Genomic DNA, 27179 nt, shown 5'->3' with positions numbered 1-27179 from the left:
CTAACATCTGTTATCTGTCCTGTAGTTGGCCTCCGAACGCATCATTTTCGATCAGAGGTAGGATGAACTTTTTTCATTATGGGTTTGAGTCAGTCAGTAATATCTAACAGAAGGATCAACCAGGAGTTAAATGTGTGCAAGCTTTATGCAGCCCTTCGGATTTTTCCAAGTAGGCCTATAATTTGACAAATGCTTCACCCAAAATCCTATTTCCTTGACTTTATTATAGAGGACTGCATGACTATTTTAAGGACCATATTGTGCGCAGTGCGCATGTGTCATCAATAAATAATGTAGGTGATTTTGCAGTTTCATTCTTTGAAGAAGGTTAAAGCTTATTACTCTGTATTCTCAGACATGCATGAATTAAAAGTGAAGTCCGAAGAATCGTAAGAAACCTCTATAATTTATGAGCTGTGTCATCATGTTTAAAGCGTCCAGCAGAGCTTCAGTCTGTTTCCGTTCTACGGACTTTGTTTTCAACGTTTTAAAAACGCTCTTGAAATACAACAAAATGCATGAAAACAATGTAAAAACCACCACCATCAGCTAAGGTTGGTGAAAAGTAGGTCTTTTTCTAATACATCATGTTTTTGCGCAATTTTTGGAGAATGTCACACATTTTATTGTTAGATTGCATTTTATTTCATTCTCTGGTGTCTATAAATAAAATCATTTTGTCCAAAAGTAAAAATAAGTCAATACTCTATAAGTTATAAGTAGCTAAATATATTTATCTTTCTAACATTTTTGCTTAATCATGCTGTAAGATTTAACTAGGCTGTAGTAATGTGCATGTACTGTAGACTAATTACATTTCATTCCTTTTAGCTTTTGTGAGTCACCATAGTTTTGAATCTCCAAAAGAAAAGCAGACAGTCTCTTGTTTGCCTCTCATAGCAGGTTATGTTATTGAACGACAGGACACTGAATCCCCATCAGGCAGCTCAGCACTGTAGCTGGTAGGGATTCAATATCATTTTCAAGGACACTACAGCTTTAATGTTGAACAGCAGTCTTTCTATACTTTAAAACAAATCCAGTCCAACAATAAAAGGCTGAAAAAACTCCTTGAGAGAGACTAAAGAAGGTGGAAAAATCCTACAGTGCAAGGTTTGCTTTTCTTCTAGTGCAATGATTTTGAGTTGCTGTATCATCTCTCAAACTCGGTCACCCTCTTTGTTTGGTCTCGTAGATTTTGAAATCCACATGTTCACCTATATAGGTCAGCAAAACACAACAGCGCCTCCCCAGCTTAAAAACCCCCCAAATCCAATAAAATTGATATGATGACAAAGCTTTTTTTTTCATTCCTCCTGCTAAATCTGCTACTGCCTGAATCTGCTGTCAGCTTGCTTGACATTTATTCATGTTTCACAGGGCTTCAGACACAGTCCACGTCACGCAAGAAGGAGCATACATGCTCGAGCAGCAGAGGAAAAGCCCAATCTGGTTGAGGTTCCTGAGAGCGATCCAGATTCATCATCCACTCTAAGAAAACGCAAAGTGAAGAAGAGAGTTCTGCCCGAATTTTACCAGTCTGTACAAGTCACCCCTACACGCAAACCTGTAGGTATTCCATTTAGCTGTAGTCATGATTAATACTGATGATAAGGTGATACTTTCTTCCCTCCACAGGGACACAAGTGTGCCTATCTACCTGGTAAGGATTCAGTCACACAGGGCAAATGTTTATCTACAGGGCTTGAACCCAGGGCGTGCTGCTGAAGCATGGTCTCTTGATCAGTCTCATGAAATGAAAAGTTACTGTGTCGTTACCTTGTACTGTTCCAGGATGTATTGTTTGTTTATTGATCATTAGATGACAAATATGGACTACAAATGCATTCACATGTGATCATACACTTTAGCCACTCTCTAGGGGTATGAAACCTACAGGTGGAGCACAAAAGAAGGTAGGATCTGCTCATCACGGACCCTTAACAGCAGATATTAGCCCAACTGATCTAATTTTGCCTTAGTTAAACAGAATCAATTAAACTATGTTAAGCTAATACAAAAATTGTCTTATAAGGACAATTTGTTGATGAACAAAGGAAACAATGAACTCCTCTGATATTAAAATCTATTTTAAGTGGACCACAGTGCTCCACTAGTTTTTCTACATTAACATTTCAAAAGGTGCTGCAGCCTCGATGTTAAAAAAAAAAAAAAAGCTGTAATAAATATCTTACACACACAAATCACAGAGCGTTTAACTTATTTAAAAAATCATTAATCTGTGCATCTTTCACACTACTTTGCTGTTAATGACTGATTTTGAGTTTGAATTTTAAACGATGATCTCTCATTTTTAACAGGTTCAATGATTTATATTCAGTTTGTCTTGGCATGCTGCTACATGTTGTTTCTAATCCATTCTAAATCTGTTAACAATTTACCATTTTGGCATGAGAACATAATATATGTCTTCATATGGATTAACTGCTAAGCTCTTTGTTGACTGTTTTAGACACTACATGTTCCTTCAGCTTCTCATTTCTGCATCTTTATTTTACCTCTCGAATTAGCACACAGCACTGCTTCAAAATGACAGTGTGCTCAACATCCTACAGTATTTTTTTTTATCAGTTTAAAACCTATATATTGATTTTTTTTAATGGAGGGGAACATAAGACTGCAGGAACATAGAGCTGAAGAGACACAGTATCATATTAATCAAATCCCCAAGTCCCTGGATGATCTTTGGCAACTTTTATCCCTACTGAAAATGTCTCTGGCTGTCACTGTTACTGCTGTATAAAATACAAAATGTAGTACAAGACCTGACATGACACTGATATTGAGATTGACTATATTCACAGGAATCAATTGATCTTTGCTAAGCTATTGCAACTTCCTGCCTCCATTAGCTGTGTCGCAATAACATAGATAACAGACACAGTTTATTGTTTTTTTCTTATTGACAAGCATGAAAAACAACTACATATCAACTTGACCAGAGCCACAGAGTTATATCAATATGTTACATATTGTTTCTGATACCTCTAAATCATATTTTGTCGGCATGGATAAAACAAAATACACTCAATGTTTCAAATTTTATTGATACAGTGTTTGGTATGCAGCTGAGTGAGCAAAAGACAACCTGTTTTTGATAATACTGCCATTGTAATAACACAAAAGGCAGACAGACTTTACAAATTTGGAGGCTTATTAAATTATTTCACCTTCGAAATCTCCTATTAGGGAGTAGTTTGTAATATGTAATAGATCAACATAAACTAGTTCAGGCCTATATCTGCTCACAATGCATCCTTAATATTTTTGCATGATCAGCTGACACTAAACTGTGCAAAATGAATAATCCAGAATGTATGCCTGGTATTTGTGAAGCCATGCTTTTGTGTGTTTTTAACAGAAAATCTCTAAACTAAGGGAACTAATGACCTCACAGATTCTATTAACAGGTTACCAAGTAACTGCTGTTTTTATTGTATGAACACCACAACAAGAAAAATGGAAGCATTTGGCATCATAAGTACTGAATGCCCACATGAATCTGGTTTTGAAAGCAATATTATATACATGCATCTTGATGTGTGGTCCTCTCTCACTTTTACAGTAACTGCACATTTCAGAAGAAGGCGTTTTAAACAAGAAATAAAGATTTTTTTTTTTAACAGTAACAGCTCCCAAACCAAGAATATTGGGTATTAATAAAGAGTGAATGGAGAGGATAAACTTATGATGTGGGAAGGACCTCCAATCTATTCTTATCCCCTGTGCAGTTTGCTCCTTACATGAAAGAGAGTGGTTAAGACTGACTCAGGATGACATATACTTATTCCTATAGCAGCCCAACTAATAATTATTTCATAATATTGAGCTTTAACTTTCCTCGTTTCATGGATCTTTTTTCCCCTTTTAGTGAGAGGATTTATGCTGATAAAAACTGCAACACTAAGCTGCCTTTTCAGCACTGAGTTTTATCCTGATGAAAAGTGATGCAATGATGAAAAGGCTGCTAATATTAACAGCATGTTATTTTTATCAGCTCTGCTTATTTAACACCGACCCAGCGCTAAGAATAGATTCCCATAACAACTATTTTAAACTAGAAATCATGTCTGTATCTGTGTAAAAACACTGTCAGAGACCTCAAAGTTAGTTCTCCATATTTACGGCGGCTCCAGGTTGACCTTGTGATAATACTAGGCCAATCATGTTTTTCTTGCTCCTTTAAGAGCAGAGACTCCCTCTAAAATGTTGACAAATCTTTACTGAACTCTTCAGGATCACAGCAGGTCTGTTTGAGGTTGCATTTCCCCTTTAAGTACTGTTTTATCATCAAGTAACTTAAGCCTCATCATACAGGTATTTTATGTAGCCACACCTTTTTTCCCTTTTCTGCTTCCATCAGGTAATGTCAACACGTCTTAACCAGCATTTGTTCTTCTGTTGCTCAATCTCAGGTGTGTCAGAGTGCAGCAGGAAATTGCAACATCCATAACTGTCTCTATTAGCAGTTTTAGTTAGATTAAGAAAATGTCTGCAAAGGTTCAGGAAATCAGAGATAATCCTGGAACAGATGCTTTTATAGATTTTTTTTCTGGCTGAATAGGTTTAGCCTGGTTCAAATTTAAACTGAAACCAAGAGCAATACTTTTCTGTGCACCTATGGGTCCTCTCCATCCTCCCAGGTAATAAGCACAATGGATGTGAATGCTCTCATTGTGCCCTCTGTGGTTAACACCCTATCTACAGCGTAGGCAGTTGTGTAATTGTGTACAAAGTCCTCTCAGCAGGGTGATCTAATGTGCATGTGTTGTGGGATCATTGCCATGAGAGTCTGTGGGAGCCAGTGTTCTCTTGTTATCCCCGCTTTTGAGGTATTTGTTGCCACCCAGCACCTTTTGTGCAGGGATGGCGCTCTAACACCACCGTCGCTGTCGGAGCTGATGCTGTTGTTGGCTACCGGGTATGACGCGGAGACGCATGCAGTCTGCTCTCCCATCACAGTCCACCTCTGCCTCGACAGCACACAGCGTACCATCCCATCAAGCCCTCTGGAGATCTGACATCACCTCGCATCCTTAATGCTCGGAAAGGGATAAACTCGTGGCCGGAGCATCCCTCAAAGGGCGTGGCACCCTTTGAAATTGACGCACGAAATGTGTGACTGAAGGGTGGAAGCTAATAACGAGCAAACAGGATTGTTGTTTTTTATCCCTCAGCTGACAGGTCTCCATGTATACAGTGGTAAGTCTTATTGTTGACCTGGCGGGGGAGCCAGATACTATCGATTTCACATTGCCTTCATTTGGCTTAATCTTTTGTTATGGATCATTGCGAGCTGGTGGCTGATATCAGGGTGACTGCTCACACCTAACATGCGCTCACATTACGCACTTTGACCCGCGATGGTGAGAAATAATGTGATATATGCGTGTTATTCGCCGCCAGCGTTGCTGTGATGTGTTCTCATTCATTTTGGTTGTGTGTGTGTGTGAGATCAAGAATAGCATTGTTTTTTTTTTATCCCCGTTTTCTTTTGTCTCCCAGAGCTCCAGTTCGGGGAACCCTTCCCTACACTGCTCCATGTCTTCCTCGGCGGATTTCTCGGACGAGGATGATTACAGTGTTAAATCTGGATCGGCATCACCGGCACCCGGGGACACTTTACCCTGGAACCTGCCCAGACATGAGAGATCTAAGAGGAAAATCCAGGGTGGATCCGTGCTGGATCCAGCGGAGAGAGCCGTGCTCAGGATCGCAGGTGAGAGACAGCCCCCTTGTTGTCCAGACAGTCATCACATAATGATGTAGAATGCGTGAATGTGCTGGAATATACGGTGCATATAAGGACTACAGTCCTCATGTGTTAATAATGGTTTATTAGGGTGTATGTTATTCTGGTACCCTCGTTTTATTTGTGGACATCAGGGTCCGTGCAGTGGTGTTGTTGCACGTGATGGTATTTTTGTCTCATTCAGAATAGCTGTGAGGGTGATCGGATGTGTCGTCTCACTTTACGTTACTTTTAATTAAATAATTGAACTTAAAAAAGGTATTATTTAAATTTAAATGTAAATTATTTCGTAAACATCGCTTACATACGCGGAAAAGTTTAATGATGTTATTCAGGGTCAGACATGAAATAACAGGCCAAAACACGTAGATGCTTCTGTCATGTTCTCTTGTTTGTTTCACACTTGATGACACTGTTATCAAAAGGTTTTACAGCACTATAACGTTTTATAATGGTACTTTGGCACTATTTGACATTGTAAAATCCCTGTCAGATACAGTGTGCCGGATCAGGTATCCTTTAATCGATATGTGGACTGTTGTGGGTGAAATTTACAGGAATCTGTGTGACAGTGACAACTTATTGTTTACTGAAAGCAAATACTACCCAAACATAACTTCAAACGGTTTTGTAACTCTGTCAAAGCCATTGTAAGTCTCTGGCAGGTGGACAACAATGAAGTAACGTGCACCATGTTACGAACCGGTACAGAGACGCCTGACAAGGAAAGTGTTTATAATTTTACACTGCAAAAAATAAACATTTCATCCAGTCTGGTTTTAACATCTTATTTTACTTAGGCCTATTAAAGCGGATTCGTGCAAATCAGGTGAGACTAGGAGAGATTTAACCTCATGGGTTAAGAAAATAGGATTTTGATTGTATTGTAATTGCACTGAAGACTCAGTGTTGGACTAATTGACTTGTTAAGAGCGACATTTTTTGCAGCGCAGCAGGTCCGGCAGTGCTTCCTATCAATCTAGTGAGCTCCGGAGAGGAAGTGTCTCTTATTGGACAGACCTTAGACAAGGGAGGGATGTAGGGCGTTTCCTTTAGTGCAACAACAGCGCCGATCACTCTCAGCACACACACATACACACACATGCACTCAAACACACACATACATACACACACACACACGCTGTGTCCCTGTCAGCCGCTGGTGAATGTCCAGTTTGTGGAGCCCGGGTTATGGCTCAGTACGCACCGCAGGCTTATGTGCTCTCGGACGAACAGGAATATCTCCAAGCCTATGAGGATGTTTTGGAAAAATACAAAGGTAGGATCAATGCTGATTGGATAATATTTAGGCTTCGGGACGATGAAGATATTGCCCCGATTGCTGCTTGACAGTTCAATAAATGTCAGCCTGCCCCCTTTCTCTCTAGTCACTGGCTGGTCTTGGTGTCTTTATCCCTGCTGTGGAAAAGTGGGAATATTTCCTGCATGACATCACATTTAGGCTAAATTTTAGTAGCTAAGACAAAGGCTTTATTATAAGGGTTTTTATGATCTCAGTTGATTATTAGATTAGAGGATTATTTCTTTTGTTTAGCTGTTAGATGGAAATATTCAGCTTGGAATATGTTAGGAAAACATTTAATCAAGACAGGCGATCACAGTGTCGACATTGTTTATTGTCAAATTCAAAGGTCTAAACAGTGTGTGATTTGAGTAAATCATACTTTCACAGTGTAAAATATCTATTTGTATGCTTTTAATGCGATCACCTGTGGAAATATCATTGATCGAATGGTGCTGAGGTGACCTGTGTGGTGTCTCGAGGCAGACAGGACAATGACATAGCAGGATGAGGCGTTAGCTCATATCAGTGGTTCAAGTCCTTTCATGTAGCTGCTCCGTTTGGGTCTATGTGGCTAATTAGAGCAAATCCATCACACATCTGTGGAGAGAGGTCTATATCATTGAGTGTCTGTGTGACAGCTAGAGCTCGTTGACAAAATCATACACATGCGTTGTCGGGCCAGGCCTGTGGAGGATCCGGTGGAGCTGAATTCAAACTGACAGCAGCGGTTTTAACCCCTGTGTGTCCTCTCCACACAAGCTACCACAGTAAAACAGCAGAACAATAAATAACATACAGTGTGCACTATTGTATGTGTTCTCTCAGCTGTTGAGTATTGTAGCCAGCAGGGCCAGTCAGCTGTGGTATTAAGGCTTAAACGCCCTGACTTGACTCTAATGGGATCATATGATGTAGCATCATTAGGAATCTGTTGCTGTTGTTCTGAGGCAGAGGAGCTGAGACAGACAATGAGCTTACTTATTTCCTGTATTTCCTGCTATCACTAACTACCACTTGGTGATCAGTTTTTGCATGTTGCACATTGGTTTTTGGGGGGTATTTGACTCCCTGCCAGTTTTTGCATGAACAATGAACTTATCAAGAAAGGGTAAGACGTGTTTTTATTTGATAATTTTACCAACAAGTTTCAAGTTTATGTGAGTTTTGTAGCCTCAAAATAATGCTAATGTTTTGAGGCTACAAAAAGTCTTAATTGAATCAGTTCATCACATTATATGTTTTTTAAGTAAAATTGACTGAATTCAGTGTATTTTGTGGCTTATCATTAATAGTCTGCAAAGAAATGTGTGACCATGCAATGATTCAGGTAGAAACTTGAAATCAGCCGGTGAGCTAATCATTACTTGTAGCAAAGTCACTCACAACCCTGTTCCCATCAGCTTTGTTTACATCACTCTCTTCATTGCAGAAAAAAAATGTTCCAGCTTGGACGTTTGAAGCAGCAAGATTTTATCAACATTTACTTTTTTAAGCAGATTCAGTTAAACAGAGAGACGGCAGGCTTTAAGTTTATGAACATAATGTAATCATAATTTCTTTGCAATGTTGTCGACTGCTTGTCTCTGAAAATGGTGGCAAGTGATGAGTCAGATAATGAACATTTTCACATCTTAATACCTACAAAAAATGAATCTAATAAAACTTATTAAGCTTATATTAGGCTTTAGATCTTCTGATGGAGAATTTATTATATACAGTACCATAGTAAGCAATGTATTTGAGTATATATGAGTGAATGATAAGGATGAGAAATGTATCTTTATCATCAGTACCAAATACCGTCTACTCGAAACAGTTCAGTTCTCAACATAAATTCAATCCCCCAGCCTTGAAAATAGCTTAAAACTGTATTTATTATTTCCATCAAAAGTTTGTTTGCTCCTCCACAATTGATAATTTTTTTTCTTTAGGGCGCTGGCCAAGTGCTTGAAAAATCCCTTTATCATTTCTTATTTATTTTTATTTGCAGTTGATGTGATCAGCCAGAGCCTCAGGCCTCTCCCCATGTGATGAATAGAGTATCAAAGGGACACATTTTCATAGCAAAATCATCAACAGTAACCAAATAAACACAACCAAACAGAACCAAAAACAGAACAGCCAGTGGGCCAACTGTAAAGTAGCAAACAATGTTTCTTTGTCTCTCCAAATCAAGATCATTTTCATATTTAACTGCACATTTAAGCAATTGTACATAATTAACCACATTTGAAATGCTGTTGAGTGTATGTTTATGTTAGCGCTTGTCACTTGTTGTCTGGCCTGATTCCAGATTCATCAAACACCTCTGACATAATGTCAGTCACCAATTTCAGAGAAGAGATACAAACTGCAGAAAAAGATGTACAAGCGTCATTGAGTAATTAGTGAAGTTTAGTGAACACCTAAATAATAAATTGACAGTCTTCAAGAACAAGGGAAATACTGTATGAAGTTCTGATCTGTGAGAGAAATACGAGTTAAGGATTTATTTGTGACTAAGCATAACAAACCCCATCGACTGGGAGCGTGCATGTAGTTCTCACTGCTCCAGTAAGAATGCCACACTAATTAGGTATTAGAGTTAATAATACACTTAACGGTGGAATTGCTTTGAGTTGGGCTGAAATTCAACGCAGGCTTTACAAAAGACTGTAAACTTGAGGAATGAACTAAAGACGTGGTTTCTTAGACACACACAACAACACTAATGGCACAGGGCAGTGGCTGTATAGGATCACACTGTTCTAGCAAAGCCTGCTTGACAGGCCGTCAGCATGAAGGGGCCGTTTTAGTCACCCGACAGTTGATCATCCTCTGACATCAGGAAAGATTTAATGGATTAAACATTTGGTGGTCCAGTCAGCTCTTCTCGCAGTTCATTTCGTTTTCAAGATGCCATATGGTGTAAATGGTTTCATTAGATTGGAAGGACAGTATTTTTCTAAAGCTGAACCCGATTGAACGTGTTTTGCTTCCTGAGAGTACCGACTGTCTTGTGGAAAACACCTGGAAATTTTTAATTCAAGCAGGAGAAACATGTTGTTTTCCAAGTCGGTGACTTGCTTTTCTGTGCTTTTTTATTCGTGGCCGAATACATTTTTGAGTGCTGTTCTTAATAAAGACTACTAGAAGATCAAGGTGTACACTGAAATTTGATTGAATAGGGTACCATGTAGGGCTGCAACTAACCATTGTTTTCATTATCAGTTAATCTGTCAATTATTTTTTCGATCAATCGATTAGATGTTTGGTCAATAACATGTCAGAAAATCATGAAAAATATCGACTGTTGTTTCCCAAAGTCCAAGGTGATATCCTCGGATTTCTTCTTTTGTCCCGACTAACAGTCCACAACCCAAAGATATTTAATTTAATGTCATAGAAGACTAAAAAAAAAACAGAAAATATTCACATTTGAGAAACTGGGATCAGAGTTTCTTTTCTTAAAAAAATGACTCAAAATGATGAATCAATTATCAAAATAGGTGGCAATTAATTTTAAGAGGGCAACTAATTGATTAATTGACTTATTGGCTCTAGTAGTATGCCAGTTTCTTACAAGCTAAATGTGAAAAAATATTGAAGGCGCACCAAAAAATACATTTACACTATCATCAAAATATTCATAAAGATAATATCCTGACTGTAATGTGATAGATATCATGCTTTTTGCCAGACTGCTGCTAAATTTGAGGTCTTCCTTGAAAAAAGTATAGTTTTTTTCACTGATCAAATCATAGACATATACAACTTATTGAATGTTAAGGATTTTATTTCTTCGAGGAAAATAAAAAGACTGACGTGTACAGCGCATAAGCAGTCTTTAGGATGCCGGCTACAGCTGTACATTTGTGCTATTGGAGGGTGTGGTCTGTCAGAGTCTGTCTGACATTTCTGTCTGTGACTCATGCAGGCTGCATTATGACTAAATCTCTTATTATGGGCAGGATTTCTGTAGATCCATTAAGGAATACCTTACTATTATTTGTAAAATCTGCATTTTGTACATGTATTACTTTATATTATCACACAGCAATGAGTGAGGGAGCATTGTGTTTTTTGCACAGTCACTGCCTTTGTCCATCCTCCTGGGCCATGCCCAGCCCAACCCCTCGGCTCTATGTCGACAGCCCACTCATCACATTCAAATGGCCTAGTGGCCCACACACACACAGCTCACACACACAACTCCCTCTATGGAGACTGTCTGCTACTGTACAAAAGACACTTTGTTTTTATGGGAGCAGCATCCAAGTTCCAGAGACTTGTTCATGTGTCAAGCTGATGGTGTCGTGACACTCTTTTTGGCTTTTCATTGAGATTTAAATGTTGAGGAGCCACACTTTGAAGGTGGTCTCTACCCGTCTAACTTCAACAGATTAACATCCCGTTACTGAAATTTGTGTGTGCACAGAGGGCTTTTGTAGCTTCCCAAAAACTGAGCACTGACCCACTAACTTATCTTGTTCACACACAATAGGAACATACTGTACTTCATCGGTCTAAATTGAACTTAGTTTTCCAGATCTGTGAATCATGGTGAGAGAAGAGATAGAATACACAAACATATAACATGGAGTATATACACTTGCATGTTTGCAAACCAATCATTTTCCAATAAAATGAACTATTTTAAAGCAAGGGCGATTTCTTTTAAAAAAATTTCCATACTAGGTGATTTTGAGGAAAAATAAGATTTGGCTCGGCATCTGCTTATCATCTATCTGATAGCAGGACAATTGGAACTAACTTCTTGAAAGTAACCTACAGTGGATTCAGTTTAGCAAATATGTGAACAAATACAATTTAGAACACTGAGCTATCTAATTATGAAGGGCCATTTCACAGCTGCTGCACCCAAAATCCTAAGTGCTAAGTGCTAATGGCTAATTAAGTGCATTAGATTTTGGGATCAGTTTCAAGCTCAACATAGTGCTCTGTAATCTCACAGTAACATCTAACAGGAACTGCTTTGAACCCATTAATACGGGTCCTTGTGCTTTCATTTTACAGGTTTCACCAAGATATGTTCTCAGATCAGTATGTGAGATCACATCTGCTATCAGAAATGTAATATCTGATCGTTTGTTGTTATTGTCCATCTGTTTGAAAAGGTTTTATGGGGAAAACAAGAAAACATACCACAGTAAATACACGGTACGCTGTATGTACTTGAAAGCATGACATTGTTGTTTTCTGGCCAAGCCTTTCATTGATCTAATCAATAGACTTCATTTAAAATGGGTGGTGTAATCCAAACCAGCAGAGCTCTTAGAGAGATTTTACTGCTCCATCTGTCTGTGGTTAGGAAATCATGTCTGCATTTTTTGTGTCTATAAAATATTAAATTTATAATTATATATTCCAAGGTCTGCCATTTATAGATATACACACACTATGCTTCTGGAATACATTTGATTAATATTCTTCATATTGATATGAAGTTATATGAAATATGCCTTTCATGCAGTCCCATGCAGTTGCATTACCTCTGTGTCTGAGTGTTATGCCTGCTTGCTGTTTTATTTCCAAATGTTGTATTTATATGCTGTCATGGTGATGGGAAGACCAGAATGACTGAACCTCATTCCATTGCTGTGCTTAGCTCCTCTTACATGAGATCATCTTTTGAGTCTCTGTCCCACCCCTGATTCAGGCTCTGTAGCCATGCCGCTCCCACTCCAGCAGCACCACCCTTTTCCCCCCAAATGCAGCAGATGCTGGAAAGCAATTCCATCATCACAGGATGAAACACATTTCCTTTCTCTTTTGTTTCATAGGTGGCCAAGGCATGAGCAATTCCCTCTATTTTTGTGTTAACTCTAGCTATTTAAAAAAAAAAAAATTGTTATACTCAGATGAATCATCTTATATCAGACACAGCTTGTGAAATACATGACAAGTCACAAGGTGAATTTGTCTGCAGTTGACAGCAGAATCAGCGAGGAAGAGTGTGAAGATACAGACCAGTGACAAATTAAAGGAAAAATAAAACACAACAAATGCAGGTGCCTCCTATTGGTTTGAGGAAAATTATGTAAATCATGAACTCTGGCCTCAGCAGTCACCAGATCGAAACCCAGTTAACCACCAGTGGTAGATTTTGGAACAACTTGTTACACAGTGGTTTTGTACCACCCAATAATCATCAAAACAAAACACCCAATGATGGAATAGCTTTTGGAATAATGTTTTTTGATCCCTTCAGTGGTGCCACAGAGACTCTGAGAATCTATGCATAGGAGTCTTTTCTGGTTAGAGAGTGAAAATTAAGGCTGCAACTAATAATTATTTTGGTTATCAATTAGTCTGCTAATTACTATCTCAATTTAATTCAGTGGTCAATGAAATGTTAGAAAATAGTGACAAAGACTCATCACATTTTCCTAAAACCCAAGGTAACATCCTCAGATGTGTTGTTTTGTCCGACCAACAGTCAAAAACTCAAATATATTCAGTTTATGATTATATAAAACACAGAAAAACAAAAATTTTAGAAGAATTGAAAGGTAGAACTTAAATGATTATCAAAATAGTAGCTGGTTAATTTTCTATTGATCAACTAATCGATCAACTGTTTAAGCGCTATCCAAAATAATGCAATATGACAGAAAAAGTGTACCTTCTTCTAGGATGACAGTGAAAAAAAGTCATAAGCCTTCACTTCCTTTATATGAAAAGTGGCTGACAATGAAATGTCTAAGCAATCATTACTTCATACTTCAACTTGAAATGAGCTTTGCATGTGTTAAATCACATCAATCAGGGTAAATGTGGCACAACTAAGAGTTTATATAGATGAAAATGTCACAGGATTGTCTTTAGTCATTAGTGTTAATCAGGATTCTCCATAATCTGAGGGAGAGTCTGGGGAGGAAAACAGATTTCCCCACATGCACAAATACTCTCACTTAAATGTGACAGTTGCAGCTGTTGCACATATGGAGGCTTATATTGGAGAATTAGCAACTCTGTGTGTGTGTGTGTGTGTGTTTGTGTGTTTGTGTGTGTCTGCCATAGCCTGCTTTTGGGGACAAATTTCAGACTTCAGACCAGTTAATTGGGGATGGCTTGTCCAACTGGGGACAAAAGCCGTATACCCAATTAGAAAAAAAAATTTTTTGGGTCAGTGGTTAGGTTAAGGTTAGGGTAAGGGTTAGCGTGAGGCAAGTAGTGCTTATGGTTAGGGTTAGGGTAAGTCTCCAGGAAATGAATGTAAGACTATCTAATGTGACCTAAGTAAATGTGTATGTGTGTGTTCATATCAATGTGTATGTATGCTCCATTAGCTGCCGTCATTAATGCTTCCTCCTTCCCTCTACTTGACTTTGCTGAGTGCTTCTGCAGTGATTGCTCATGCCTGATGGCACTTTGCCAACTTCACCATCACATCTTGCATTTACTTTTCATGATGGGTCATACAATATTTCAACTTCAGTAGTAGGTAGCTTTACATACCTGAAAATGTTACGAATATCAGTAATATCATTAATTAAGAAGACACCACTCGATTGTACTGCACACTAAGGCCTGGTTATTGTGCTGATTTATTTATTTTATTAGCCATAAGCCATAATTGGCTGCCTAATGTGCTTTAAGATGAAAATATGGACAATAAGAATGTTGATATCCGTGTGCAGCAGTGTCTCCTACCTCTTCCATGTATACTCTGCTTACATCTTCTCAATAGCGCTTTTCAGAGAAGAGCTGTAGACAAGATAATAACGATCTCTGTTCCTTCCTGTCTTTGTCTTGGATCTGCTTTTAAGTCTGGAGAGTAAAGTAGAGACTGACTGGAAGAGCTGCTTTGAAGGCTTGGCAACTTGTTTCAGATACTGAGCTGTTCCACTCACATATTTCAGATGCTACCCTGCCCTTCTGTGAAGACTGGCTGTAGTAGTCTCACTTACAAAGAATGACAAAAATGCTTCCTCAAGCACCCCTCCACCCCCTCCCACCACCACCACCTCCACCATCGTCTCACTTGTATTTTTGTTTACCACCTCCAGGTGACATGCCTACTAAAGTGCTGTGGAAGAAGGTAGCCATCTTGAGCTGAGTCATCATTTCAGCGGGCCTCTGTTGTAATTGCTTTTAGCAACAAAGCATTTTTAAAAAAACAATATGAGTCCTAAATAAAGAAAGCTTGTCACACACGAACTGTACCCACTTTACAAAAGCAAATGTACTGGAAGAGCCAACTACACATGTTGGGACCTGTTGTTTATCCTAATCATGAAGCATTAAGTGGGTCTAGAGCTGAGCTTTAGGGTACAGCAAACCTTTTGTCATTCTGTGTGTGACCAAGATCAGGCTAAATTGCACTACTGTGCAGGTTCATATCCTGTCATTGTTGTTTTTTAAAGGGGACATATTATGCACATTTTCAGCTCTACATTTTTATTCTTGGGCTCTACTGGAATATCTTTGCATGATTTACAATTCAGAACACTCCTTATTTATCTTATACTGACCCTTTATGTAGCCTCTCAGTTCAGCCTCTGTCTGAAACAACAGGCAGTTTTAGTTCCTGTCTCTTTAAGGCCCCCCTCCCAATGAGCCCACTCTGTTGTGATTGGTTAGCTTCCAGAAGCTGAGTCACAGCCAACCTCTAGCTGCTCAGGAGGCTACGTCAACAAACCATTAAACAAACTATAGTAATAGGATTTCACTACTTTTTCTTGTTCTTTACCCGAAATATCAACTTCTCAAATACATCTGTACATGTTTGAGCCAGTATTGGAGACGAAATATGAGAGTGGACAACGTAAACAATACTTGGAAAAACCTTAGCAACAACCTTAGCAACCAAGGCTACGGAATGGACAGCCGTTTATGGGCATGCTGGCGAACTGACATCAGCTCATCTGCAAGGTAGAAAAAAACTTTGCAAACGAAGCGTTCGAAGGCAGTTTGAAGCATGGGCTTTTGACTTGCAGAGAGCATTTCTACATACATTAACCTCAGGATTTGGAACTTTTACCATGTTTAACATAGATATCAAACATCTTAACAGTATATAAATAACAGAAAACCACAAAAAGCATAATATGTCCCCTTTAAGGTGCATTTTCAGAATTGTATTATTCTTTTTAAGTGCATCCTTTTAAATTAGAGGTACAAGATGTTAACTTCGGATGAACTACACAGTGACAAAGACCTATATTTCAAAATGTCTGCTACTCAACACACAGCCTTGTACTCAAAACAAAGCTAAGATACATATGCCTTTGCTTACTGAGCTGGTTGGGACACATGATATGTGAAATGAGAGCTGTTTAGCAAGAATGTTTGGCGAGTCCTTGTGGGTTGGAGGGTCGAGGGCTTTGCAGTTTAGCTTCTATGTCTGTTTTGATTTCCCTCTGATATGAGGTCAAGAGGATTATGTAAGCTGGATTTTGATTGCTAGGACTTTTTGACTCTGCCCAGCTCAGAATATGGGGATATTTTAAGCACACTGACGTAACAAGATGCCAAAGGGTGTCACAGGCCCCCTGTGTCGGACATTCTCGGGAAAACAACTATTTATGCATTCTTCTGCTCAAAGAAGCTTGTGAAAATGTAGAAGTGAAAGGCTAGTGTGAAGTGCTGGAGACGGTCCTGCTGCTGGTTGAATTCCCAAGAGTCTGAAGTTCATGTTGTTGGAAACAGTTCAGTAACTATCACTTGCACAGACGTAGTCATGTCTTAAATCTCTAGTTTTTGAGTATAAATAAATCCTGGGCAGGATATCATGACATCTATTAAACTTTCCTTTGGATAAATCAGATTCAGAAAACACAGGATCAAAGTAGGAAACAGACTTCAAGTCTGACTCATAAATACATAAAACTTCTTTCAGCTCTACTACAAGCATTTTCTTCAAATCATCTTCATTGCATACAGGGAATGAAGGACGTCACCTTAGTGGCACAGATTATGTGGCCTGCAGTTGCAGGGGCAGCATGGTTTAGGGTTGTAGCTATTTATAGCCATGCACATGTGCTTTGCTGAGGTCTACAAATACGTGTCTCAGGAGCTCTATGGCTGTCTGTGTGAAGGCTGTGGTGGATTCTTGGCTAGCAGGGCTCAGACTGTAGACAGTGAACCTGCAGACTGTCTACATTTATATAACACTGGCTACTGCATGTAATTATCAGTGTAAATTTACACTTCTGAAGAAGGCTTTAATGACAACATTTTCTAGGCAGCACTCAAGGTTTGTTTTAAATGTCAAGAAGTTCAACTGTAATGTGAGAGAGAGGTAGTTAGTCAGGCTATCATGCTCCTTTAAACATCAACCCATTAAAGTCAGAGGTCACAAGCTTTTGGTTAGCACATTTCTAAACTGTTCCCAGACCTCTGGTAGATATTTACCATTTAACCACCTGATTTTAAAGTGAGGACATTGAAACACCAAAAAGAAAATATACAGGTTATTCATAAATACTTCAAGCACTATCGGTGAATAAATTTGTGTTTTCAGCGAAATCACATATTGTATATGGCTGTAGGTGTTGTCTAATAAGGAAATTAATGCAAGTTTTCCAAATGATTACGATTTGGAGGTTTTTTATGGTATAAGAAAACTTTTACAATAAAATGAACATTATATTTTTACTGTTATTAAGTGTGAGATTGTTTTTTAATATTATTAATAGATCAAACTGTTCAGTGACTGTAGAGGAACCTCTGCTGTCTTTGTTTGAGGCGTTTGCAGAGGCTTTTTTATGTAAATGAATCTACTGTAAATACAAGAAAAGTTATGTGATTTGTTTTATTGTGGGATTTTCCCTTCAAACCTTCTGACCTGAGATATCAAACTTGCTAATGATAGTAGCTGAACTTTGTATTTGGGCCTTACATGTTTTGAGGTTAATTTTTGTCTTACAATTATGTGTTTTTGTGTTAAATTCACGGTTAACTGCCAGAAATAACTTCACAACCATGTTGTTTTTGCTTGTCGATGAAATAGGATGAGAACTCTGATGTGGCTGTATGAGAAATGTATTTAGTAGGTGTATGAAATAAATGTAAATAATGAAACAAGTTACTGAATACAACTTCTCAAAAATCAACAGTATTGTAGGAATCGGACATATAGCTGAGAATAATCAGATATGGAGTGAAACGGACAAATGCTATGAAAGTAAAATAAAACAATTAATTAGATTTTAAAAGTTTCAGAACATTGCAGGGAAAAGTTACAGCGGTGTGAACTGGCCCGTCTCAGCTCGACTGAAACCGGCAGATGGCGTCACCTGCGATTCAGCTTGTCAAGTCGCCAGTGGCTGATTTTAGAACGTAAGGCACGTCACCTGTTTCAACAGCCAATCGGTTTGTAGCGAAGTCAGCTGGTCAAGTCAGCAAACTGTCAGCTGATCGAAATGGCAGAGTTTTGGACGGAGGAAAAGAGAGCCTCCACCCTCTGATCTTTACTATTATTTACCTCTTTGTTCATTCATATCATCTCTAAGTAATATCCAACTACAGTTTTAAAGGTTTGTAAAATTCAGTGTCTCTTGGACTGAGATCAGTAGTACATGCATATTGTTTTTTCTCATAAGATCCTCAAGAGGGCACCATAATATTACACTCTCAAATTTTGCAGCACAGGTACATAATTACCACTTTACCAGAGTATATTGAGGTTTGCTTCCTTTAGTTGTGTTTCTGCTCATGTTTCTAATATTAAAGCACTTTAACCTGAAGGGCAAAGATGATGAAAAGTGTTTTTGACACCATGTGACAGTGGATGACGTTTATCTGAGACTGTATTATCTTGTCTGTTATCAGTAATCTGTGCAATAATATGTGCAGTACAGTAGCCTGACCATGTCCAATAGCTGGTTGATCGTTTCAGCTTGTCCTTTGCTCTGAGCCGGAGAGTTTCCGGGAATACTTGCCCACCCAATCTATATTAATGAGTTTTTTCGTGAAAGGTTTATATATTATGCATCAAAGAGCCCTAGACATGGGCATTAAAATCCAAAATGGTGTCCTGCTGCAGGCGGCACCACTTTATTTCTTTGTGATTCAGCTGTGGAGTCACAAGGACAAATACATCATCAATGACACAGCAGCTTTGTCGGCAAAAGTCTCCCACTGCATCACACTTCCTGTATTACCTATATTAACACACTATTTTTCTTATTTCTTAGGATTATTTCATTGATTTATTGGCTCATTTTAGTCTAAAACTGATGTGATGGACTGATGTGTTCCTTCCTGTATTTGATGCCTTGATCTGGATGTATGTAGACCATCATACAAAATAATTACCACATTAACCCAGTTTCTAATTCTCGGAAGCTTTTACATGTGCACTATTTTTAGATGAACTAAATGTAAGAATCTGCAGAGTACAGTCATAGGGCTCTTAAGGTACCTCCAATATCTTGGAAATTTGTGTTTCAGGCTTTTAAAAAAAAGCCTATAGTATGTAAGAATGACAACCATCAGCTTTTTTATGCTACTACCTTCAAATGAAAATAATGTAGTTAAACTGAAAGTGGAACTAATGTTATCTGAGTGTAGTTTGTCCTTTATTTTCTTTTTGTTACTACATTATGTAACTATCTTATGTAACTGCTATGCTCAATACAATCAGAAAACACGTGAAATTCCACTAAAAGCTCTGAACTGAACATCTTTCATGGAAAGACTGCATCATGAAAGGTGTTGATTGTCATTTGCTTGAATGTGTTCTCATTTGTTTCTGTGGTGAGTCGAGGCAGCTGCACACTAGAAAGATGATTGATTACCTGAACACATTTATGGTCAAGGTATATTTGATAAGATATGTGCAATAATCAAGTGACGCATGCAGTCAGCAGAAAATGATGGTACATTGCTCTTAAATTACTGCACTAAAAAATAAACTGGCTTTATCCTGCCACTGTAACCATCCCGGAGCATGTTAACAAGGAACTTCTCTTCTTTTTTTTTCTCTCTCTTTTTATAAGAAGGTCTAATTTCTTCTGTGGTTGAGTGCTGCCGCTAGATAAACACTGAACAGAACTCAAAATATAGCGAGTAGCCATGGAAAACCTGACAGGACTCGTTAGAAAGGGAGTCACGGCTGCCCTAGAGGCTGGTAGGCAGGCAAGGCAAGAAGAAGGAGACTGTACTGCTTCTACAGATTCTCATTCACATGGCATTCATCTACCTGACCACGATCTTCTTGACGGTCCTCAGGAGCTCATAAACAGGATGAAGTACCCGCTTAAGACCGAGAGGGAGCATTCAGCTCACCTGATAGCTCTAATGTGCTGCATGGGTCAGTATTTCTCTTAATGCTACTTGTTATTTCCTTCCACGTTTAGTCATGTCTGTGCTTGCTCCTGACTAATCGTAGGTAGGATGTCCTCGAGCGAAAACGTATTTTGTAATCCACACTAACGATTATCAAAGGGAGGAGGTTATCTGTGTTGTCAGTCCTGTGGTCAATGTTCAGGAAAATGCTGATTATCATCTGCAGTGTTGTTGTTAGCGGAGGACTGAATGTGAGCTGTCGGGAAGACGCTGTTTTTAAGTCATTGATTGTACTTGTTTCACGTGTTATCATCAGTGCATGTGAGCTTTTTTTGTGAGGAAAATGTAGGCTAGTGCGGTTGTGACTGGCAAACTGGAAGCAGTGAAATGAGTTCCAGCTGTGGTGACTGGCTCTGACACAGGATAGGAAAAACACAGCAATGAAAAAATACAAGGTGTTCATTTTGCAAAAACATAATAAGGCGAGAGTTGATTTTCTTTTTCCTTGTAATACTACAAGCAGTGGAAAAAAACAAAAAATCTGTTTCCTTTCCCTTTTTATTTGCATCCGGTTGTGTCCCGGTCTCACATATCTCACCGGCTGCTGGAAGTCTAGTTGCTATGGAGATGGGAAACAAAAAAACATGTGGTCAGCGGTAGAGAGTGATGCAGTTTCAGTCTCTGGGAAAATGACATCCTTCTTTTCAGCCACTGGAACTTTTGGTCTTCATATGTTCTTTCTTTTCTGCATCACTTTCACTGAAACTGTAAATCCAAAAATATCCTTACAAATTGACTGTGTGCATCAGGAAGCAGAATATTAAGCTACAAAAATGAATTGCTAAATGCTTAAAAATTCAGAAAAGAACACTGCGGTTTCCTGTCTCTCTACATGTCTTTCAAGACTTTTTATTTGAGCCCAGGCACAGTGTAATTTGCCCAGCATTCGTTTCTGTTCTCAGTTACCATTAATGCAACCTAATAGGCAACGAAACAGGCTCATACAAAGCAGATTTAGGCTGGTCTAATGACAGCTGTCTTCAAAAGACATCTGTGTTGCCTGAACATCTCTGTGGCGATTGCTTTGTAATGTGAAAAAAAAAAAATCACTGATGTGTTTTTTTTTTCTCTTCTTCAGATGAAAGAGACAGAGTGCAGAAGAAGACGTTTACAAAATGGATAAATCAGCATCTGCTGAAGGTAAGAACTAATCTGTGACATTTGTTCGCCAGTGTTTGCTCTTTCTGTTTTCATGCAGGTATGAAACCTGAATAATAGTTTGAATTCTGACAGTTTTTTCCCACAGTGGCCAGCCAACAATTTTCCTCTAACATAGACATTCTGTTACAGAGATATTAGCAATAATATCAATCAGCACTCTCCATGTTGGGTCCTAACATGCATAGATTCCTCCCCTGATATTATTAACACTTGTTAAAAGTCATTTAGCATGACATGCCCTGTTGCACTGCTGTTGTAACAGGCTGTCTTTTGTGGACTCAGGAATGTGAGTCGCCTACTGTGGCATTTCATCTGTCTGTGGAATTTAATGAAACACTTTAGCAGACAGACAAGCGCTGGCATGTCTCATCTAATGTGCCTTTGTTAAAATGAATCACTACCTACGAATCATATGGAATATTATATTTTATAGGATTCATAGAGCAGTGCTACGCTAATAACGACCATCACTAAAAGTTACACTAATTTCTCTGTCCTCTGATATGGAAATTAAGGGAAAAATAATTCATTTACTTCAATATTATTAAGTGCATAAAAAGAAAAACAACATTTTCTGACATGAGATGGTATGAGCAACTAACTGGTACTGATATAGATGCATAAGTTGATGCTTGTAGTCCTGTGAAACGGAGACCTTGTAGGGAGTCAGTGGTTTGCCATATAAATATGAACAGCAGCAAATGGGGCCAAGCTAATAGTGACGAGCAATGAGCAACAAAAGCAATAACATAAGTTTGGATGTTTTTGCACAAGTCCCACAAATCAAAGTAAAGTTCCTTAATGTACCAACAAGGAATTCTCAGAAACTGTGACAGTAATGCTGCTGAAAACACTGACATTAAATTTCGTATCTCAAGCCAGACTTGTATGTGCAAGTAGATTTTCATACCATATTGACGTGAATGTAAGGGAGGAAATCAGTCTAAAGGTAATGGTATGCCTGCGGTAATGTGAATGTGCAAAACTGCAACTAGTAACGTAACCGGTAACATAATTGTATAGTAGCTACCCCCTTATTTTGCTTCCTCAACATGAAGGAAAGGCCACGGTGTTTGACATAAGTGTTTATAGCTGCACTGAACAACCACACACACAAGTGAGTTGAAAAGCATTGAGGCTGAGATATGGTAATTGTTTGTTTCAGTAAATCTAACTGCGCACACTTGAGGACAATCTTTCCTGCATGCATTCATACTATTGCTCGGTCACGCACACATACTGTAAAGTGACGGAAATAGTTGTTTGAAGAGTGCGAAAATAGAGCTTGAGAGAGAAGTACAAACCCTGCCTCACCACCACACATCTGGCTGGCAATCGCAGTGTGAAGTCAGCAAGCTTGCCAGGTTTCCTGTTTTAGCTACAAAAATTGCAGCAATCCAAATTCTGACGTCAGAAAGGTGTGGGGTGAGACAATGTAAGATGCTGTTTGTTGATCCAATAAGCACTTTGTTTGAAGCATACCCACCCCTTTAACATATTGTTTATCATTACATGATTGGTGGTCCACACTCCCACTCCCACTCTTCTGCTACCATGTTGTATTTATCGAGGGAGTGTTTTCTGTGATCGTCATCTTCTAAATGTTGTGTGTGACAAAAACCTGCCCTGGAGGGTCAATTCAAGGGTCTCTGCCAATAAGATCAGTCCTTACTTGATGGGGTATGGGCTGCTCGTGGATCAGTGCTGAAGACTGGTTTTATGTTCACTTGCATGTGATGTTTTCAAACATAAAATATAGTTATTGTTTTCAGTTGGAAAATCATTTGAGGGAAGAACGAGGCCCTAAGGAGCTTCTACTTCCAGTTTTGCCCTGAGGAAACGCCAGCTCTTGCTTACTCTGTCTCGTGAGAGAAACATTATGAAAACTCTGTTACAATCTTGGCAGATGAAGGAAAGAAATAATATTTTATCTACTTTACTGAAATAAGACATGGCACATGCAGTGAAGCTTCAGAGACAAACAGCAACATGTAAGGTATATTAAGACTGTGTACTTTCTTTTTTTGAACCAGCTAAACTTGTGGTAATGATTTAATTGGAACCATTGCATTTTATTTGATTTCATATTTTAGATATTTGAATTGATCACAGAAGAGTCAGTCGCCCCTTTTAGCAAATTGTCATTTCTTTTACAGCTGGCATTACACATGGTCCATTAGAAATCAGAGGTGCTGAGTAATAGTTGGGAATCTGCTTGGCTGACCCAATAACATAAGTGTGCAGGTCTATTTTGGCTTCACAGCTGTGGCAGCTATCTGGGATTACAGTGCTGAAAGCCCCGTGTCAAAGCAGGTCAACGGGCAGGAGGGTGATTTCAGAGGCGCGGTATTTAGGACAGGAAGGAGAGATGGGCCTGCTGGAAGGAGAAGGCCTCGGACTGTAGTTGTTAAGTGCCTGGCTCAAGTGCTTAGTGGACTGTTGATAAGGTGTCACAATGATACATTGTGCTGATGATGCTATTATTCAATGTTTTATGCTACAATTATTCCAGTTTAGTGAGAAATGCAAGAAACAAAAACAAGTTTGTTGTAAAATATGAACAAAAGAGGTTTTGCTTTTGCTGAAACTGAACACCAAGTTGATTGAATGGCATTCGGAAGAAACATCAAGGTTTAATGATAGTTATACCAAGTGTGATAATGTGGGGGAATGTTGTGCCTCTCTGGTATAATCCTCAAAGAGGAAGATCTGTTCTTTGGAAATTGAGGTTATGATGGTTCAATAATGGTCAGAAGCCATTTTTGATTTCATTTACAGTAGTTGTGTTATAACCATCACTGAACAGGTGTGTTATAACAACATGATATTAGTAGTTTGCTCACAATTTGCTTGCCTCTGTGTCCACAGGTACGGAAACATATAAATGACCTGTATGAAGACTTGCGAGATGGACATAACCTGATCTCGCTGCTGGAGGTCTTGTCTGGAGACACACTGGTGAGTTAACATTTTTCTGTTGTTTTAATATTAATGATGTTTCTTAAAGAGATAATACATGCATAGTTACGAAATACTGATGTTTTTTTTGGTACATGTGGAACTGGGCAAGTTTCATAATCCTATTGAGTTCTCAGAGGAATTTCAAGAAATCACAAAACATTTAGATTGTCATTAGACATGAATAAGGAAAGTGAGAGAACATTTCTTGTTCCTGTGGAGTCGGTCACGCCTCTGCATAACTGATGCACCTGCTCTTCCCCCTTCTTCTTGGATTTGATTTCCTGTAATCAGATCTACATTGATTCTGCAGCCACAATAATCTGCTCTTGAAGTAGAAAGTTAAGGTTTTTTTGTTGATAGCATTTTTGGTCAATTGTATGCAAGTTTCCAATATATCGCAAGGGTGTTTCTTTTTATTTTTCCCTTTTGGGATATCTATAAGAAACTGATTGATGTGGTCATCACTTGCGGCCTCTCAGATAGCAAAACCTAAACACATCAGGGGAAAGCTAGCAAGTGGAAAACCAGCTTTGGAGTTTGCAGCAAGTTCTTGCCCAGTAATTAACAAAGTTTAACTTCCTAACTAGCTTTTTTAACTCACTAACTGCCAAAGGCTACAATACCTTTAAGTAAGTTATTACATTTCACTGAGTAGTGCGGTATATGTATGTAAAAACAGCAACAATGTATCAGTTTGTACAAGACATAATAATCCAATTGCTGGTCTACAGACCTGCCCAGACCCTTTATTCAAGTACTACAATAATATGAGCAGTTGTTTAAACTTCTGTTCACCAAGATCACGTGATTTCTCTGCTAGTCATGAGACTGCTCTGACCTCTTTGAACTCCTGACCCGACTCAGAGGATAAACATCACTGCACTTGAAACCCAGCCAGCATGAAAATGTTAACTTTGTTTCTATAAAATCATATTGTGATGGAGTAATATTACAGTCATCAGCGAGCAGCGTTTCTTTCGAGTACAGGAACCTGTGCTGTTATGGTGATTAAGTGGAGTGATCACAGTAACAGGTTTTGTAATTGATTTCCAATGTGAGACAAATCCTGGACCAGGAAATGACAGACAAGTTGATTCTTTACAGCCCCAGACAAGTTCTGTACACTCTGAGTAACTAATAGCTTTGACATATAGCATTAAAATGAGTTTACAGTCATGGTTATCAATTGTAATGTGTTAATCCCTTAACACAACAACTTTACGTAATTTTTCACATCCTAAAAAATAAGGATTGTGGAAATTGTGCTATATGTCTTAGGTCAATGCTATACAGTATATGTCAAATTTCATTTGAGTAAGTGTGAAACAGAATTGAAGGTCCATTTTCATAAAATAATTAAATGCATTATGTTATGAAAACAAAGAAAGAAATGTATGAAACCAAATGCAAGGAGCAGGAACCTGTGAAACTTCCTGAGGGACCACATAGTTTGCAACACAACACTGCTACATTTACATGAAGTGTAAAGGAATATTATACTATACTATACTATACTATTATTAAGCCAAATCACAAGTGATTTTAACTAAAAATAGGTGATTTTTCAGTCTTTGGTATGTGGCTTTGCTATAATAATATTTATACAAATTGATTATGAGAAGGCCAGTTTGACTTACTTACTTACTTTTTTTTATAGTTCAGTATGCTGGATGTGTAAAACCTTACATATAAAACATATAGAAAATGTGTAATGTAGCTGAAGACTAATGTATTTAGATGTAGTACTTTGTCCTAAATGCAGGGCTACTGAAGCAAGCAGACTATTTACAGCAGTGTTTCATTTCTGTCAGTGTTGTCAGCAGTGTTGTCATTCTTTCATCTTATATCAAAGTGTATTGATACAGTCTTTGTGCAGCCCTGAGTTACATAATGTTATCATGCTGTGATGTGCCTCACTGTATATTTAAACTGCATGTATTCCTGTGCAAGGTGCCCCACAGCAGTTACTCCCCCTCCAGTGTGACTAGCTGTCATCCTCTGAGTGGCTATCTATTTTCTGTTTACATTGTGTTTCCCTTCTACTTTCCTCCTCCTCCTCTGTTCTCCACTCTTTGATTGGTTTCTGTCCATTGTCCTACTTCCTTTGATTTGCCCGCTGTATGTGTGTGTGTGTGTGTGTCCATGTCTTCCTTTCTTCCCCATGTGTTGCCTTTTCGGTGATAAGCCAAGGGAACGTGATTTTCTGAAGACATTGCGGTTGGTGAGTGGGACAGAAGCATGTGCAGTTGAGCAGCATGGAGACACGTTGGATGATGATAAGGGGGTACGTGTGGATTGCGCCCCACCCCCTTGTAACAAACTAATTTAAAGCGTGCTGTGGCCAGTTAACAGGCATACAGTGGGAATCATACAAAAAAAATCACTGTATGATTTGTCTTATTGTAGTCTTACATGATTGCGTTAGCAGATATTGTAGTTTTTCTACATGCTTATAGAGTATTGTTTTCCCCTTTCCCAACCTTAATTATTTCTGTGCAACACTAGTTAAATAGTTTTGTGATCAGAAATCAGAATCTTTGTTTTCAACCAATCATACTGCTGATGTAGAGAAATGTGCACATGATCCAAAGACCCAGCTTCATGCTCAGATTTTCCTTTTTCAACATACAGCAGTGGTGGAAAAAGTATTCAGATCCTTTACTTAAGTAAAAGTACCAATAT

At 38.6% G+C, this 27179-nt stretch overlaps 1 protein-coding gene across 7 annotated transcripts in view; it reads left to right on the top strand.

The window, feature by feature from the left end:
- dst (dystonin) overlaps nt 1-27179 on the top strand; it is a 109127-nt gene that overhangs the window by 1910 nt on the left and 80038 nt on the right. For 3 of the 7 annotated variants that reach the window (XM_042433104.1, XM_042433106.1, XM_042433105.1), the window contains 6 exons: nt 26-57; nt 1381-1569; nt 5527-5740; nt 21454-21515; nt 24405-24494; nt 26683-26781. In XM_042433104.1, coding sequence (XP_042289038.1) covers nt 26-57; nt 1381-1569; nt 5527-5740; nt 21454-21515; nt 24405-24494; nt 26683-26781 — 686 coding nt within the window. Of the gene's footprint in view, nt 1-25; nt 58-1380; nt 1570-5526; nt 5741-6896; nt 7053-21453; nt 21516-24404; nt 24495-26682; nt 26782-27179 lie in introns of those variants that run through there. The other 4 variants (XM_042433111.1, XM_042433107.1, XM_042433110.1 and 1 more) reach the window with 2 other exon arrangements.

The sequence above is a fragment of the Thunnus maccoyii genome, chromosome 14, assembly GCF_910596095.1.
Source record: "Thunnus maccoyii chromosome 14, fThuMac1.1, whole genome shotgun sequence".
Taxonomy (NCBI): domain Eukaryota; kingdom Metazoa; phylum Chordata; class Actinopteri; order Scombriformes; family Scombridae; genus Thunnus; species Thunnus maccoyii.
Note: the sequence above shows the minus strand (reverse complement) of the source record. Positions and strands in the feature narration are given on the sequence as shown.